The sequence below is a fragment of the Diceros bicornis genome, chromosome 40, assembly GCF_020826845.1.
Source record: "Diceros bicornis minor isolate mBicDic1 chromosome 40, mDicBic1.mat.cur, whole genome shotgun sequence".
NCBI classification, from domain to species: Eukaryota; Metazoa; Chordata; class Mammalia; order Perissodactyla; family Rhinocerotidae; genus Diceros; species Diceros bicornis.
In genome coordinates this window covers 12,873,891-12,891,773 of record NC_080779.1, presented here as the reverse complement: position 1 = coordinate 12,891,773, position 17,883 = coordinate 12,873,891, and the positions used below count along the sequence as shown (strand labels likewise).

At 42.8% G+C, this 17,883-nt stretch overlaps 1 protein-coding gene across 1 annotated transcript; it reads left to right on the top strand.

Annotated features, from left to right (window-relative positions):
- The first annotated feature begins 7,050 nt into the window (after positions 1 to 7,050).
- On the top strand, positions 7,051 to 17,660 carry NMS (neuromedin S). Its single transcript, XM_058534634.1, has 9 exons — positions 7,051 to 7,126; positions 9,360 to 9,415; positions 9,719 to 9,757; positions 13,193 to 13,216; positions 13,312 to 13,365; positions 14,686 to 14,760; positions 15,830 to 15,865; positions 16,467 to 16,508; positions 17,622 to 17,660. The coding sequence occupies exons 1-9, from the start codon at positions 7,051 to 7,053 to the stop codon at positions 17,658 to 17,660; spliced, it is 441 nt and encodes a 146-aa protein (XP_058390617.1).
- Positions 17,661 to 17,883: the final 223 nt, after the last annotated feature.

The window sequence follows — 17,883 nt, the reverse complement described above, 5'->3', positions numbered from 1 at the left end:
TCCAACACATCAACCCACTGTCTTCCCTCCAAACCTGCATTCCCAGTCTCAGTCAAGACTGCCACTCTGCTCTGCATCACAGGCCTGACCCCTTGGAGGCCTCTCCAGCTCCTTCCTTTCCTTCAGCCTCCAGACAATCATCCCCAATTCCTGCCAATTCTCCAGTTAAAATCTCTGAGTCCATCCCCTCCTTTCCATTCTTGGTAACACTACCTTGGTGATGGCCCTCACTATTTTCCACCTGCAGATGCCTCCTAACAGATTTCCCACTTTAGGTCTCACTTCTCACATAGGCTTCTTTCTGTAGCCACAGCTGGTCAGAGCCCAACATCCCTGCTTTCAAACCACAATGACTTCCTGATACGAACACAAAATACCCTACTCCTGACACGGCGTATCAGGCTCTTCGAATACAGCATCCCATGCCAGCCCTGTCTCTAACCAGTGTGTTCGTCTTGCTTTTCACTTCCAGTCCCCATGAGAAGAGAAGCCGAGCTCTAACATCAGAGCATACCCAGCTGGTGGCAGGCAGCTCCATTTGCAGATGGGGCGAGTAAGCTTATAAAAATGACACCACTCATTTACTCCTCTCTCTACACGTCTACAACCTGACAACCTGTTTCCATTGCGCCTTTCATTCTGCCTCACCAAACATCTTTGTCGTAGTCCTAACAACCTTCCAAAAGATGCTACCTCTCCTGCCGCTCCAGTGATCAGCCATTCTGTCTCCAACCTCTGGAAACACCAAACTTCACTTTCTCTGATGTTGTCTCACACCCATACCTTTCATAATGCTTTCCTTGTCCCTGACTGCTCTGCCTGGCAAACTCTCACTCGTCCTTTAAACCCCCGCAAAGCCAGCTCCACTGTAGAGTCTTCCCTGCTTCCTTCCCCTGCAATGGACACCTGTTTTATAGCACGTCTCACACACTCTCTTAGGGAATTATTGATGCGTCCATCTTCCCTACTACACTGAGACCCCCCTTGAGCTCAGGGATTATGTCTTATTCATCTTCCTACCCCTTGTGCCTGGCATATAGTAGGAGCTCAATAAATGTTGTTTAAAGAAATGAATCAATGAGTGGGTGAGTGAATGACTATCATTGTATCCAGGTACCACGAAAGAGCAATGGAACCAGAAAACCCAGCCCTCATCCTCCTGAGGGTTAGAGACAGAAGGGAACGCAGAGTGAATACATAGGAAACCCCTTACGACAGACAAGGCAGTGGAATCAACTAATAAACGGTGCGGTGGGGAGGAGGAGGCACTGCTTCATTCTCCTCCATATCCCAAGCGAGGCTCACCCTTTCTTTCCTAATCTGCTAGTCCTCCCTTCTCCTCCAGCTCCCGAATCACCAAGCTAGAAGGACTCGTGTGTCTGCCCATGGCAAACTGAATCACCCCACCCACCCACCCCAGGCACCTGTCCAGAAGGCACAGGCTGGGGAAGCCACTGGAGCCAGTGCCGATGTCACTGTCAGATCCACTGTTTGATCTTCTGAGCCTATCCTGGGGCATGTGGGCCACTCACAGCCTTTGTGTCTCTATAATCTGTGTACTTTGTTGATAGACTGTTCAGAGTTTAGTGCAAGCTGTTTATGTTTTCTTGCCTTCAGTTAAACTCTTATTCTAATTGGTCCCCATGAAACTCCTCCTTCTTATTCAAATTTGTCCTTACATAGAACTCCATTCGATGTAAGCCATTATCTTTTCTATTGATTGGTATTTCTATTTACTCTTTCTTGCTTGCTAAATTACTGACCCTCATCTATACTCTCCCACTATTTAGTCTCTTTTTCCAAGCTCTAGTGATCTGCTTTTCTCTCCTACCCTTAAATGTTTCCCACCCAATACCTCTGAACCTTCCCCTACGTGTTTGTTAGAGATTCTTTTCTAGCTTCTCTTCTATGCTGATACTTCCAATAGAGTCTTTATACTCTCATTTCATCATAGACTCTGCTTGCCTTGACATGATTCTTGATTTTTCATCCTTTCGTAGCCCCGAGAGCTTTCCTCTCAATAAGTCATTCATTTATTTTTCTAATATGTATTGAATGTTGAGTCATTCCATTCTTTGTTGTGTCAGCATCCAACTAGGAAAAAAGAAACATTCTAAGTATTTTAAAAAGAGGAAATTTCGGGGCCAGCGCGGTGGTGTAGTGCTTAAGTTTGCGTGCTCTACTTCAGCAGCCCGGGGTTCACAGGTTCGGATCCCAGCTGCAGACCTATGCACTGCTCATCAAGCCATGCTGTGGTGGCATCCCACATAAAATAGGTGTTAGCTCAGGTGTTAGCTCAGGGCCAATCTTCCTCAGCAAAAAGAGGAGGATTGGCAGCAGATGTTAGCTCAGGGCTGATCTTCCTCACCAAAAAATAAATAAATAAATAAATAAAAGAGGAACTTTCATTTAGGGGGTTGGTTATGAAAATGTTGGAAGAAGTAGAATGGCCAAAATTAAAAACATTAACCACACCAAGTGTTGACAAGGATGTGGAACAACTGGAATTCTTATGCACCACTGGTGGGAATGTAAAATAATACAACTTTGGAAAACTACTTGGCTCTTTCTTAAAGAGTTCCACATACAACTAACTACATTGTGATCCAGTCACTCCAAGCTTAGGTATTTACCTAAGAAAAATGAAAGCATATGTCCATACAAACACTTGTACACAAATGGTCATAGCAGCTTCATTTGTAATAGCTCAAAACTGGAAACAAACAAATGTCCATCAAGAGGGGAATGGAGAAACAAATTGTGATACATACATGTGGTAGAATACTATTCAGCAATAAAAGGAAGGAATGACTGAAATATGCAATAACATGGATCAGTTTAATTATGCTGAGTAAAAGAAGTCAAATTAAAAGGGAGTACATACCGTATGATTCCATTTATATAAAATTCTAGAAAATGCAAGGTATAATGATGGAAAGCAGATCAGTGGTAGGGGAAGACAAGGGAAAAACCACAAAGGAGCATGAGAAGCTTTTGGTGGTGGTGGATATGCTCATTATTTTTATTGTGATGATGGTATCACAGTGTGTACTTACGTTAAAATTTATTAAATTATACAGTTTAAATACATGCAGTATATCACCACGAAACTGTAAATAAGTAATCCTGGAAGGAGGCTGGAATTGCAAAATGGTAAAATGTGACATTACCCAGAGATTAGCCACTGCAGAAAGCCCAATTCAAGGAAAAATGCTGTTCACAGAGCCCATGTCCTTGGCCACTAAGACGAATGGGGTCCCCACCAGGGCTGCTGTTTCAATTACCATCTCTACTTCTCTTCAGCTAGCCCTGGTGGCCTGAAGTGAGCACGCTCACTGTGGTGCCCCGGGTTCATTTCCCAGTCAGGGAACCACACCTCCCGTCTGTTGGTTGTCATACTGTGGCAGTTGTATGTTCCTGTGATGCTGAAAGCTATGCCACTGGTATTTCAAATACTAGCAGGGTCACCCATGGTGGACAGGCTTCAGCAGAGTTTCCAGACTCAGACAGACTAGGAAGAAGGACCTGGCCACCCACTTCCAAAAAAAAAAAAAAAATGGCCTTGAAAATCCTGTGAATAGCAGCGGAGCATTGTCTGATGTAGTGTGGGAAGGTGAGAGGATGGCACAAAATGACCGGGCAGGGTTCTGCTCTGCTGTACACAGCGTCACTAGGAGTCAGAATCTACTGGGCGGCACTAACAGCAAACTTCTCCTCAGGAAGCCAGGAGCACACACTCACCACACTGCAGGACCTGGGGAGTGTGATGTCGTGTATAGGTGATGCTGTAGAGCCCCTGAGTGCTGCCTCTGCCGGAGGCATTACCCAAAGCAGAAAAAAAATGGCTCTCCTTTCCTTCTTCCAAACTCCTCCCAGCCTCCTCTCCCATTGACAGAAATTAACTAGAAGCCAACTGGGGAGAAAGTTTATTTTGCAGGTTTCCAGCCCTTCACCATCAGAGAGGAATAAGGAAACGAGTTTATGGAGCTGAAGGCCAATGGACAAGTAACTGGTACAACTGTCTGCTATGTGACTCTGGGCAAAGAAGAATATAAACTACGTAAAGCCAGGCTTCTTACTTTCACAGACCTTATCTGTTAGCACATCCTTGTTCTCCTGAGGCTACATGGCTCTCCCATCCCCTGCCACTACTAAATAGCCCAGTATAAAATTAGATGTAAAGGCCAACAGAAAAGTACAGGATGCAGGCACAGAAGGTGAAGGAAAAGAGGAAGTGTATTCAAGTGAGTGGGGACAGTGTTAGCAGAGGGGGGAGGCTGGCCCTTTCTGCCACCAAACAGTTTTTTGGGGATTTGACAGCCAGCCTCTGAAATAAACCTGTCACTACTTGCTGTGAAACCCTGCTGTATAGACAGATGCCCTCAAACATTAATTGCCATACCTGCATCTTAATTTACTTGAAGGACATTGAGTGCCACTGAAGAACTCCAGAAGTTATATTTTGAACACAGAAACTTATAAGCAATTTTGAAAGTCAATTTTTTATATTCTACAGATTAAAGTTCTGTTTCTTGAAAGCCTGCTGTGTTCTATTGTCACAACCATTTATAAAGCAGAAGCTAATTTAATGTGGGAAGGAGGAAGTTTTAGTGTAATTCTCTGGCATTTTCTTCTACTTCAAATGGTGTGGGAACTGCACAAGGTGAGTTCATTTATTTAAAAAAATTATATCATTAAATTTGCTTGGCACTGACAAATCCACTGGTCACAATCTTTTCAATAATGCCTAACAAATAAAACACTTTGGAAAAATAAATGTAATGAAATAAAGAAAGGAGTGGATCTTTCATATTTGTAAGTTCAGATCTTTAAATATTAATCCATATACTCATAGTAGTGTTTGGAGTTTATTAAATTTTTTAATTTAGTTTTATTTATACAAGTAATTCATAAATAAATAGTTAATGCAAAAAATCAGAAGTACAGATAACGCAAAAGGTTTTTATGACTCCCTCATGATCCCATTTCTCTACTATCACTGCTATTCAAGTGTGTAGCACCCCACTCTTTTTCTTTGCATTTACTTACATGTATACATGTGGAATTACATGTGCTATTTTGAATAAACGTGAATATAAGTGGAGGTTGGTAGATTGCAGGATTGGCCGTACCACTTTTCAGCTGCTCTCAGTGACAAGTGGACTTTATTTTCCCATCCCTTCAATCTGACTAGCCTTGTGACTTGCTTTGACCAATAATAATGCAGAAGTGATGAGCCGATTCCAAACCCAGGACTCAAGAGGCCTTGTAGCTTGTCCTTTCATTGTCTTGGAACTCTGAAACCAGCACGAGAACAGCCTGGGCTAGCCACCTGGAGAAGGAGAGACTACACGGAAGAAGGTCCCGGGCACCCCAGTCTGTGTACCAGATGAATGCACATGCCCAGGTGAGTCCACCTGAGACCAGCTGAGCCCAGCCTAAACCATGAAAGCTGCCAGTTGAGCCCAGCCCAAATTACTGAAGTGTAAAACTTTGAGCTAGATAAATGGTTGTTTTAAAGATTAAGTTTGGGAGTGGTTTGTTATGAGAAGAAGCAAACTACTACTAGATCATACAGTATATAGTTTTATAACTCTTTTTTTCTTTACTCATCATGTTATAAAGAGCTTGCCTTGTTCATACGTATAGATCTATCTTATTCTTTTTAACAGTTGCATAAATTTTCATGTTATGGATGTTCCACAGTCTATTTAATGTTTCCTCTGTGATGGACAGTTAGGTCACACCTCCCTTCCTACCCTCCCTCTCTTTCTCTCTCTTTTTTGTGCTATAAATTTCTCAATAGTTGTTGCAGATACAGTACTTACCCTACTCTGTCTTTTCTCTGATAATATTGGTTAAGGTATCTTTCCTGTATGGAACTTTAAAAATATAATCAAATTTAACAATCTTTTCCTTAATGGCTTCCTTATTTTGAGTTTTGCTCAAAGAGCAACTTTCCAATCAAATACATACTCTGTTTTTTTTTTCTAATACAGCATTTTTTTGTATTGAATTGGCTAAAAATCCCTGTGTTTATATTAGTTTGCTCCAGCTGCCATAACAAAAGAACACAGACTGAGTGGCTTAAATAACAAAAACTTTTTTTCTCTCACAATTTGGAGTCTGGAAGTCCAAGATCAAGGTGAGACTTCCCTCCTGAGCTTGCAGACAGTGCCTTCTCGCTGTGTCCCCTTGTGGCCTTTTCTCCATGCGCGTGTGGAGAGAGAGTGCTCGTGTCTCTTCCTCTTCTCATAAGAACACCAATCCTGTCGGATTAGGGCTCCATATTTATGCCTCATTTAACCTTGATTACCTCCTTAAAGGCCCTGTCTCCAAAGACAGTCACATTGGGGTCAGGGCTTCAACATATGAATTTTGGGGGGACACAATTCAGTCCATAACAAGATTATTAAATGCAGATTTTTTTCTTGTCTCTTTTTCCAATTTCTGAATTAGCATTAAAATAATATTTTTAATTCATAACAGAGTATGAATTATGAACTACTTGAACTTTTGAGTTTCTTGTAATGTTATATCTGGGACTCCAAATTTTGTTCTCAGATGCAGCAAAGACTACAAAACATCCTTTGTTAAAATGGAAAATAAACAGCTTCTTTGGAAACTAGACTTCATCGTGCAAGAGTTTATAGGTTTACGTCCAGTTCTTCGATTAAAAAAAGAGGAAAAGCCTTTCTTGAGTTAGAAATGTTTCTCAAACCACCAGAGAATAACAATTATGACTCTCTGCTTTTTACTTTGTATTGCTGGGTTGAAAAAGATGACTCGCTACAATGCCTACACCAGGAAGATATTATTCTACAAATAAGGGCCCAGCATGACATTTATGAGAAAGCCAGGGGCCTCCTGCACAAGGCTGATTGGTACTCAGCCAACAGGCTCTGGGGCGTTGCAAATAAAGGCACCGTCTGGACAGCCGATCAGACGCAGGGTGGAGGGTTGCCTCTGTCTGCGGAACTTTGGGAAATGCTCTATTCCTGTCCTGGCAGCACACATCTGTGGCCAGCAAAGAGAAACCGGACTCTGAAGATGAAACATCTTCTTCCCCAATTCCGTTCCATCTTGGTCATCTATTGCTTCTGCATGTTACAGATCTCCTCTTCAGGTAAGGGGACCCCTTCATCAGACCCCCGCTGGTCTTAGCTCTAAGGAAGACCGAGACAGACCTCAATCCTTCAGGGCGTTTCTGGAGGGAGACAAATGTTATTTCTTCCCCTTCCCCCATTTCCACCCGGTCATTTGTCTCTAACCTTTAAGAGAGAGTGGACAGAGCTAGGTGCTGCAGCCTTTTGCCACAAGAGGCGACTTTCTCCCGTGGAACTGTCTTTAAATAGCTCCTTTCCTAGGGCTGTCCAGAGGATGTGGCGCCGAAACTGTGAGGGATATAAGTTGGGGAACGATCCCAACTTAAACATTTGTGCTCCCGGAATTCTGAAGAGATGAGAACAGGAACGGTAAAACTGAGTTTACAGACCCAAAGACCGAGGCCTGAGGGACAGTTGGAGAGGGGTGGCGCAGGAGCGTTCACAGGAAAAAGGAATCTTGGAAACCTTTCCTGTGGGCTCCTAGGAGGCCGAATCTCAGAGAGCGCAGCACAGGCCACAGGTTTTCCCAGGACTGTGGTGCTGTCCAAGGTGCTGACCAGACGCAGACGTCGCTTCGCCAACTGCCGTGAACCAGGCGTTTGTAGGGAATCAGGGGTGGTATGGGGTCAGTAGCGGGAATCTGTTACCCATGTCCAGCTAACTTTCCATATGATGCAGGGAAGGATGTGATGGCTGAACAGCTGCGGTTGGAAACACGAACTATTTTAAAATTTCAGATTTTTCCATTAGAATTTTGATTTAGGGAAGTAGAAAGTCTTTGAAAATATATTCAAACAAAATATTTCAAGCAGTATGTTTGCTTTGCCATCCTGTAATGAGATCACAAAACCTAGGCATTGCAAGGAACTGTGATTATCTGGTCATCTACTTGACCCTCTCCCAGAGAGTAGGAATCGCCTCTATGATTCCCCTATTTGACTACTTTCAGTGATAACCGAGTCACTACCAGACTTAAGACAGCCTGTGGCTGCTTCCTCTGGAATCCAATAGAATCTTGTTTATATTACACTTTTGGAAATTTGTTATTACCTTTTATTTACCTGTCTATATATTTGTATCCATCTCCCTCTTTTTCCTATTTGATTTTATGTTTCCTGAGGTTAGGGTCCCTATGGTCTTTATCAATGTATCATTAACACAGAAACTCTTAACAAATACTTTTGGATTGGTTTCAATTACTTTGCATTTTTTGAATGGCTTCAGTCATCAAAAACTTCTTTACACTAAGCTGAGACCCGATCACATGTAACATCTATCCATTAGCCCTAGCTCTGTCCTTTGGGGATATACAGACTAAGAGTAATATCTCTTACAACAGTTCTCAAAATTTTTGAAGGCAGTTAACATACACTTCCTAATATTTCTCTTTGCTAAAGAAAACTATGCTCAGTTCCTCTAACTCTACCACATATCCTATCATTTTAAGTAGGACTATTACCGTTCAAGGTTTGGATACTATTATTTGAACACAGCACAAGATTACTTTAGCTTTTTCTTGGCTCATAGAAGATTGCAGGGAGCAAAATGTCACTCAGTATTATATAAATATATAAAATATATATACTTCATATATATATATATATATATATATGCCAGATATTCCTTCTCTCACATTTTAAAAGTCTTTCGAGATTTTATATTTATCTCATTTAATTTCATCTTGTTCGTTTGAGTTATCCAATTGATTCTTTCAATTGCGGAATTAACTATTGCTCCAAGTGTTCTATCACATGCAAACGAGATAAAGACTTCATTTAGGTCAGATGAACGTTGATTGGCACAGCGTCCAGCTGCATGCTGATAGCAACCTTCCACAGAACCCTACCCATGAAGAGTCTTATAAAGCAGAGAGACAGGGGTCCATATTTCTTAAAAGTTCCAAGAGTGATTCTGATGCACGTACCTTGTTGAACACCATTTCCTGATATTCCATCCTCATAAATTCCTTCAAAATACAAATTAAGTTGTTACCTAGGTATTTTTTTCCCTCTTTCCCGAGTTGCTAACTCTTGTACTGCTAACTCTTGGTAAGTTAAAAAACATACTGTTTTAAATTAATTTTGGTACAAATCTCAGATTTGCTAGTGGTAGGTAGAAGTTTGTTTTCCTTAAAAACTCTTTCAACGACATTGTATTAATAGAATCTCTGTATGTTTTTCATGGTAAAGATTTAAAAGTTAATGCCATGACTTCTTTTCTCCTAATTGACATTTTTATGATTTCTCACAATAGGATTTCCCCAGCCTTTAGCTGATCCTCCAGATGGTCTGGACGTTGGGCAGCTTGAGGTATGCTGTGGTTCAGTAATGCGAGATTTTTATTTAGTCTTGGCCTTGAAAATATCATGTGGATAATGTTAACTTAACACTATTTTAAGACAAGATTCTTGGCTGCAGCAGGAACTCACTGTTGCCATTTTCACGGCCTCATTTAAGGCATCCTGAGGGTTGTGTTGAAATTTACTGTCACTGTGTGAGAAGATAATGCAAGGTTCATAAATGGGACAATTTTAGGATTTTATATTTGTCGTAATAGAATTCTATTGACTAAGAATTTATACTTATCTTTGACTTATTTTCCTCAATTTTTAGCGGCTGGCATATTGGGCAACTTGTTCTAGGCAGCCTAAGGTAAAAAGAGTTAATATATATATACATGATAATTCTTCTAGTTATAACAATGCATGCATTTACACCATAATTGATATCTGTAATAAGCACGCTCTTTTGCTACCTACAGGAGAATTCTATGTGTATGTGTAAATGTGTGTGTAAGAATATAGTTTGAGGAAATAAGTGAAACTCTTAAATATAAATTACCATAAAATATTGGTAGTTCACGCATATTCTTAAAATTATCATAATCATATATACGTATATAATTACATTAATTGTATATGTTATGACATATCACAACATACCTTACAAATAGATATACTATGATATAACAGTTCTCCAAAACAATAGATCTCATGTAAAGGACCTAACAGTATCTACAGTAACCACAACAGAAATATTTCAATGCATACAAAGTAGCTGTTGATTCAATCAAAAGTGCAAGAGGGTGGTATCAGGGTAGAGGCCTTGATTCTTAGCATAGACTATCTGTTTTCACCTTGAGCCACATCTGTTCCTCCTTCCTCTCCTGCACCCCACAGCACACCATGCTCCAGCCACATTGAACTTCCACTATTCCCCAAATGCACCAGGCCCTATGTCTTTGCACAGGATTTTCCTTAGCCCAAAATGCCTTTGCCTCCTTCATAGGCTGCAGTTAACAGCACAGACTCTAAAAGTAAAGTACCTGGGTTCAAAACCCAGATCTACCTACCTTGGCAAGTTTCTTAACTTCTCTGTATCTCAGTGTCCCCATCTATAATATGGGAATAATGGTTGCACTAGCCTCGTAATGTTATTATGAGGACTGATTGCTTTAATATTTGTGAAGTGTTTTCAACAGTGTCTAGAGTATGGTAAATGATAGCACTTAAGTGCTACCTGTTACCATTGTCTCTTGATGCAACTAATTTTCATTTTTTAAGACTCAAACATCACTTTCTGTCTTAAACTTCATAAATCTATCATGCCTATTTCTTCTTATTTTCAGTTTACCATTATGCATATGTTTGAAGACAATTGTCATCTCTCATCCTGACAATTAATCTTTATGGCTTTGGTACTCGGAGCAAAAATTCAAGACAAGAACTCAGAGTTCTCCATCTCCTTCCCACTACCTCCTCACCTCACTCATAAGGGGCTTCCCTATTCCTAACCTGAGGGCTGTGAGGGTGTCCCCTACATAAGCAGAGGAAGTGGAAGCGTGACTGTCGCATGTGCCACCTGCAGTATGAAGTTGGGTTGTGGGGTTCCCCAAGTGCAAAGCCCCACTTGGAAGTAATTTTCCTTCAACCTTCTCCATTTTCCCAAACCAATCCTGTTCATTGTTTCCAACTGCATAAGAGCAAGGGATTACTCAATGAACAAAATTACCAGTATTTTAAAGCTATTAATAGAGAGACTGTGGCTCTTCTTGGTCTGGCTGCTGCCTTTGTGTGTGACCTCCGGCATGTCGTTTCCTCTTCTGGGCCTTGGTTCTCTCAACTATCCAATGTCTAGATGAGTTCCCTAGGCTCTAAGTCCACTTCTGGTTCTGGTCTCCAGAAGAGTCCAGGTCTGTCTCCAGGGGACTTTCACCTTGAGGCAACTCAGAAAGCAGTTACGCTCTGCAAATAATGACGCCTGCAGAAACTCTTCGTGTTTTGTGTTTCTGATCACCACGTGGGATCAGAAGAAGTTTAGATGAGAAAAGGGGCAATAGATTCTTGTGAACACAGCCCTATTATTCATCCATCCAAAAATGGTATTTATTGAGAGCATGCCATGTGCCAGATGTTAGGGACACAGTACTGATTAAAATAGATAAAACTCATGGAACTTATATTCTAGTTGGAGAAATAAATAACAAACAAGATAGATAAGTAAAATTTAAAATGTATTTTTTCTTTAAAAAGAAAAAATTAAAGCAAGACAGGTCCCTATGAAATGTTGAGAGTGGTGTTTAGCACCTGGAAAAGCATCTTTAAATTCCTTGTTATTTTTTGCACTAAAACGTAATGATATAAAGTTGATGAATATGGTACAAAAAACAATTGTCTTCCCAATAAGTGTCCAGAACACACACACACACACACACACACTACTGTGAACAGGTGCTGACAAGAGACCAGGAGCTGTAAAAATAGTACTTTCTGCTGATTTAGAAGTGGTGATTATAAGGAAATAGTTAATTAGTAATGTTGGCTAATTATAGTGTGTATCCGTGTGTGTTTGCCCGTATGCATGTGTGTGCATATCAGAGAGAGATGGAGGGGGAGAGAGCTAGAGAGAGAATACATAGGTATTGGCTTCTTTCACTGCAGAAACTAGCCGCAAAGTTTTTAGGAAGATGTAGTTGTATCCACAGCAATAAAATAAGAAGTGTTATTAACAACTTGCATTTTCTGTCTTGATTGGAGTTTCAGCTGATTCAAGAATGTTTAAATGTGAATGAGATGCAAATGGTCAATATAGCCAGATCAGCATATTTAAAAGATCATTCACAGTAATCATCTCTAGCAATTTTATATAAAATACAGCCATGGAAACCTGTACTATCGTTTTGTAAGACGCCTTCTTCAGAGCATATCCTTGAGTAGGATGTGCCGCCTATGCAGCTTTTCCTGGACTATCATCCGTGCGTACAAGGGCACAGTGGTGCTCTAACAAGGATGTAGAAATGAAAAGCTGGGCTTTCTGTTAAGAAGAGTAAAAATTCATGTAGAAAGCTTTTAGGGGAAAAAAAGTTTGGTCAATTTGAACGAACTCAAAAAAATCTGAATTCGAGCCGGCCCTTTGGCTTAGCGGTTAAGCGCGCGCGCTCCACTGGCGGCCCAGGTTCGGATCCCGGGCACGCACCGACGCACTGCTTCTCCCGCCATGCTGAGGCCCCATCCCACATACAGCAACTAGAAGGATGTGCAGCTATGACGTACAACTATCTACTGGGGCTTTGAGGGGGAAAAAAAAGGAGGAGGATTGGCAATAGATGTTAGCTCAGCGCCGGTCTTCCTCAGCAAAAAGAGGAGGATTAGCATGGATGTTAGCTCAGGGCTGATCTTCCTCACAAAAAAATAAATAAACAAAAAAAACCTGAATTCTAGGATATAACCAGCAGCAAATTAAAAATTGCAATCATTATTTTATTCCACCACTTAGTGGGATGGTTCTCTGCGAATTGATTGGGGTATTGCTTTGATACATTATAGAGTATGTTTTTCCTCTGAAGATCGAAAAGGTGAAATGAGATTAAGTTTTAAAATAATGATGTATGCTGGCAACTTTCTTTTTGTAAGATATTGCATCAACTATAGTCTTAGTTTGCGCAATGGATTTCTTTTTAGATTGCCAATTTATTTTCTAATATTCCGGTAAATCTGGTAAGATCCCTGGTGTAACTTATACTGAATTCTTCTCAATTGCCTGCCCCAGTAAAATTCCATGTAACTTTCCTCAAAACTCTCTTTCCAGGATGATCAAGACGTACACAAAAGAGTGAGTGCCACCCAGCCCAGTAACAAAAGCACCCAACTTCCACACTTAGCAAGTGACACTTAGTACTAAAATCAACTTTTTTTTTTCTTATTTAGTTTCTATTTCACTACTGCAAAAGTCAGGAGCCGACACATCCAGTTAAAACTGGGGTCAGTATTTTATCGTAATCATCTTTCTGTAAAGTCACTCCCCTCTGCATGCCTTTTATCCCTTCCTAATCAATATGTGCAGACAAGCAGAACAGCAGGGCCTCCAGACTCTCTGTGTAACAGCTTAGTGGGTGCTCATTTGTGGGGCTGCAAGGGTTAGCTCGCTCTCTCTGGGGCAGGGGTGGTGGGAGGCTGGCAGATCTGAAAATTTAGAGAATAAATTATAGAAAAAAATAAGTAAGAAATTACTTTTTATTATGCACTTAAACAGATGTACAAGAAGATGCTGGTAAATATTGAGCTCTATTTACATTGTTCCATATCACCTTCTGTTTTTCAAACTTTGAAAAGTGTCAAGTACCATACCCCCACTAGTGATCCAGGGATGTGCATCTTCCGTGACTGCCACGGTGTGGCTGAGCTATGGGAATGAGAAGCATCACCTCTAACGTTCTTATTATAAACTTGAGTCACCCTTGGGAGCAGGTCGTGTAAGACAATTTCTGCAGGGTATAATCTGAGAACTATTGGGAAGGTCATAGAATATAATTTTTAATTCAGGTGCTCAGTCACAGCAACTGAAATTCTACCGTTAGGATGTCACTTATTTGTATAATCAAGGCTTTCCAAGTCTTCAGGAAGATCCTTAAAAAAACAAATATCCAGCAAAATATTTTTTCCGTGAGAGGTAAAGACTCATCAGTGGTATAGGTTTAGGAATGGGGATCAGATAAGGATGAGGATATTACCAAGGGCCATGGGCAGTGCAAAGGGAGCAAGGACAATGGAAGGGGAAAGATAAGCTCTGTCTGTGACACAAATTGACTACTCTGAGCCAGAATACTCAGGGAGGATGCACAAAGACTAGATAAGACACAGGTGTGTATGTCTGCATGCATGCAGGCAGTCACAGACAAGGACAGGGAAATAAAATGCATCAGGGAGAGGGTTATGGATGCTGCCCCTCCCCCTCATCCCTCAGATTAGGAGAGCACACCTGCAGAGCGAGAAAGGCTCTGCGTGGAGATTCGTCTTGGGGACAATGCACTCCATATCAGAAGGACAGCATGCTGGGGGTTAATGCAGAAAAAAGTCTGATTTACCCTAAGGGAATATTTTAAGTGTTGTCTTGGAATTGAAACCTGCTATCAAGGCAAGCGGTTCTTTATTGAAAACATAAAATTTCAAGCTTAGGCTCGGAAATGGATTTTGCTCTGAAAATTAAAGCCACTTGTAAGAGACTGAGTAGAGAGGAATGTGAGGAGGCCTGGGCTGTGTCCCAGTGCTGTGTCTGACCCTCACGGGGCCTTTCTGTTGCAGTTTCTTCCCGTGCACCCTTTAATGCGTCTGGCTGCAAAGCTCGCCAACCGAAGGATGAAGAAATTTCTGCAGCGCGTATGTGTTTTTTCTTCCACCATATTTTTATGCCACTAAAATTTAATTTAACCGTGGTAAATGCGGGTCATTGCCTTGGGGCTCACGTGCATTCTCTCCTTGCCTCTAAGTCTCCCCCTTGGGAGGGAGCTCTGGCACTTTGACCTTGCACAAGTTCCTTAACCTCCCTGAGCCTCACTCTCTCCGCTGTGACCCCGTATGGTGGCTGCAGAGCTGAGAGAAGGCCCGTGGCCCAGCATGGTGACATCCTCGCCTCTTTTGCTCTCTTCAGCCATTTGTTTCATTTTAGTTTTTGTGTTCTTTTTTGACTTTCCCCATCCCCTCCTCTTCCTCTTGACATGAGTGTTTGCCTTGGTGATATTCTCTGCTTCCCATTGCCCCATCTGCCCTTTTGTCCATATCGCAGAGCTTTATTTCTTTTTAAAAAAATTTTTTTAAGTTTAGAAATGACTAGTTTCAGTAATAGCTGAACTCGTTAAAACGTTAATGAAGGTTTTGTTGCAGGAGAGCACAAAAAGAAAATTTTGGGGAGACGCTGAGCCCAAGTAGGATGACCATCTCATCCCAGTTGGCCCAGGATTTTCCTGGTTTTAGCTCTGAAAATGCGAAGACCCCCAGGACACTGCTCAGGTCCTGAAAAATCGCTTGGTCACCCCAAGCATGGGCAGTAGTTCGTGGGACCCACTGCTGACCGCAGCCTTCCGAGTGGAGTCTGCCTCCATTGTTAGGCCAGACCCACTGGCACAGACAAGCTGCAGGAGCTGGAACGGGTGTCCTTGAACCTGGGCCTAAACCAGAGGTTAATTTCAGGTTGAGGCTGTTGGGAAGAGCGAGCAAATTTCGCACCGTCCTGGACGCAAATGGTAACTCCATCAAGAAAACATGCTTGCCTTCCCGAGCAGGAAATTCTAATTGGCTACATGGTTAGCCCTTCCCAGGAGCTGCTTGTTTGCACCCGAATTCTGGCTACCTTGGAAGGGAACCGGGGAGGTGCAGGATCACAGAGAAAAACGGTGAGCCTCGGGGACGTGGTTCCCGTTAAATTAACCTGTGCCTTGTTCCCTCCCAGGACTTGGGGGCTGCGGCAGTGGACTTGACCAGGAAGGTATGTAAGCCCCGTGGAGAACATGACCCCCAAGGAAAGATCGACTTGAGAGGACAGAGAAGGGCTTGGAGCGGAGCCACTTTGCAGCCCCTTTAGATCGCTTCTGGAAAGAACTGGTCTCACAGTATGCCCCTGATATCTTCTCTGAGGCTGAGCGTTTAATTTCAGGTTTCCGTGGGCTTGTCCTGAGGCAGAAAGGAACCCCAGGCAAGGCCTCTGGCTGTTTAAATTCATCTCCAGTCTCACAAATGAGCCACTTGAGGCCATCCGCTGCTGGGGGTTTGCTTTCTCTGGCTCAGTGTCCACATGCCAGTTGTACAAACTCGGGGAGACATACTGCAAGTGGCACGAACCCCATATACCAGTGCTTCTCCAGGTTGACTGTGCACCATAAACAGCTGAGGACCTTGTGAAAATTCAGATGGCTGGGCCCCAACTCGAGATTCAGTAGGGGCCTGAGAGTTTGCATCTCCAACAAGTTCCCGGGTGATGCCGATGCTTTTGGCATGGGGACCTCACTTTGAAAACCACTGTCACAGACATCTTTGAAAGACCTTTGGCACAACATGGTTGCATAATGGTTTGTGATTTTATGTTGCAGGATCACGCTGCCACGTTGGGAAGACCATTCTTCCTTTTCAGGGTATAATGTTTCCTCTTCTATGTTTTTAACCCCAATACCCCCTGCCACCCAATTACGGATTTCCTGCAGAATGAGCCCAGCCAGTGCCCCACGGTGAACTGGTGAATAATTGTAGGGACTCTCTCACCCTTTACTTAGAGAATGACTCTCAAAGTCTCCCTCTAGAAACTTGATGCTTGTAAAGGAAAGGGCCCAGGAGGACACGGGCCGTCGGAGAGCCCCAGGGCTCTGGGAGTGCAGGTGTTGAGGGCGGGAGTTCTGCTGATGGACAGACATGGGGGCCAACCGGAGTCGGAGTCCACGTTCTTGAGCATGAAGGTCCAGGATACGTGGTCCCAAAACACACTGAAAATAGCAGTGTGGGCACCATCCTCTCCTCCTTCCTAGAGGACTCAGAGCCTCTTGCAAAGGTCACAGAGTCAGAGAGGCATCTTTTAGTTTGTGATCTGCCACTCACTAGCTATGCTTCACCCCCTAGATCCTCAGTGCTTGCATTAGAAGAATGTGTGAATCAGACTACTAGACTCATGCCCCTGAAACTGCCTTCTGTGGGTCATTGGTGCCAAGATGCTCTGCAAAGGTCAAATAAAATTGGAAAACACTGCACCCAACATTCTCAAAGGTTTACGGTGCACACCAGCATGTCTTGCAGGAAATAACCTGTTTAACACTGCTTAGTCATATGTTGCCCAAACTTATTTGACCACAGAAATGCTCCCCACCCCGCCCCAGCACCATTTTAATCTGCATGACCTATTATTAGTTGTTCTCTGGAAAGTACTCTGAGAAACAGTGGTTGTCCATGGTGTTTTGGGGTGAGAAGTCCTGTGATGAATGGTTTGAAGATCATCCTGCCACATAAATAGAGGCTGAGGGGTGGCGTGGGGGCAGTGGTGGGGCATAGGAATAGCAAGGTTCCTGGAGCCCTGCCACAGGGGACCTACAGACTAGCATGGGGCTGGGGCTTAACAGGAGAGCCCCAAGAAGGCTGCTGACATCCCAGTTAGGAGAACAAGGCTGTAGGGCCCAGGAGAGAAAGAATCTGAAACCAAGAAACAAGTTCCAGGCAGTTTTGTCTCAGTATCTGTAAGATGCTCCCTTTTTTTTTTTCAGCCAAGGAATGGAAGAAACATTGAAGATAACACCCAGTAGGATAGTCCAAGGTCAGGCTCATTGCAGCTCTTCTCCTCCAAGCAACGTCATGTGTCTGACGGGGGGAGCGAGCTGCAGCCAGAGGGGTGACAGTCCAAAGAAAGGGGGGCCATGTGGAACCTCTGAGGACCCTCTGCCCCCTCCCTTTCCTGTCGTCAGCACCACAGACACCCTCACTGGCGCCTGGCAGAAGCAGGCTGTCTGGGCAAACAATGCAGCCTTT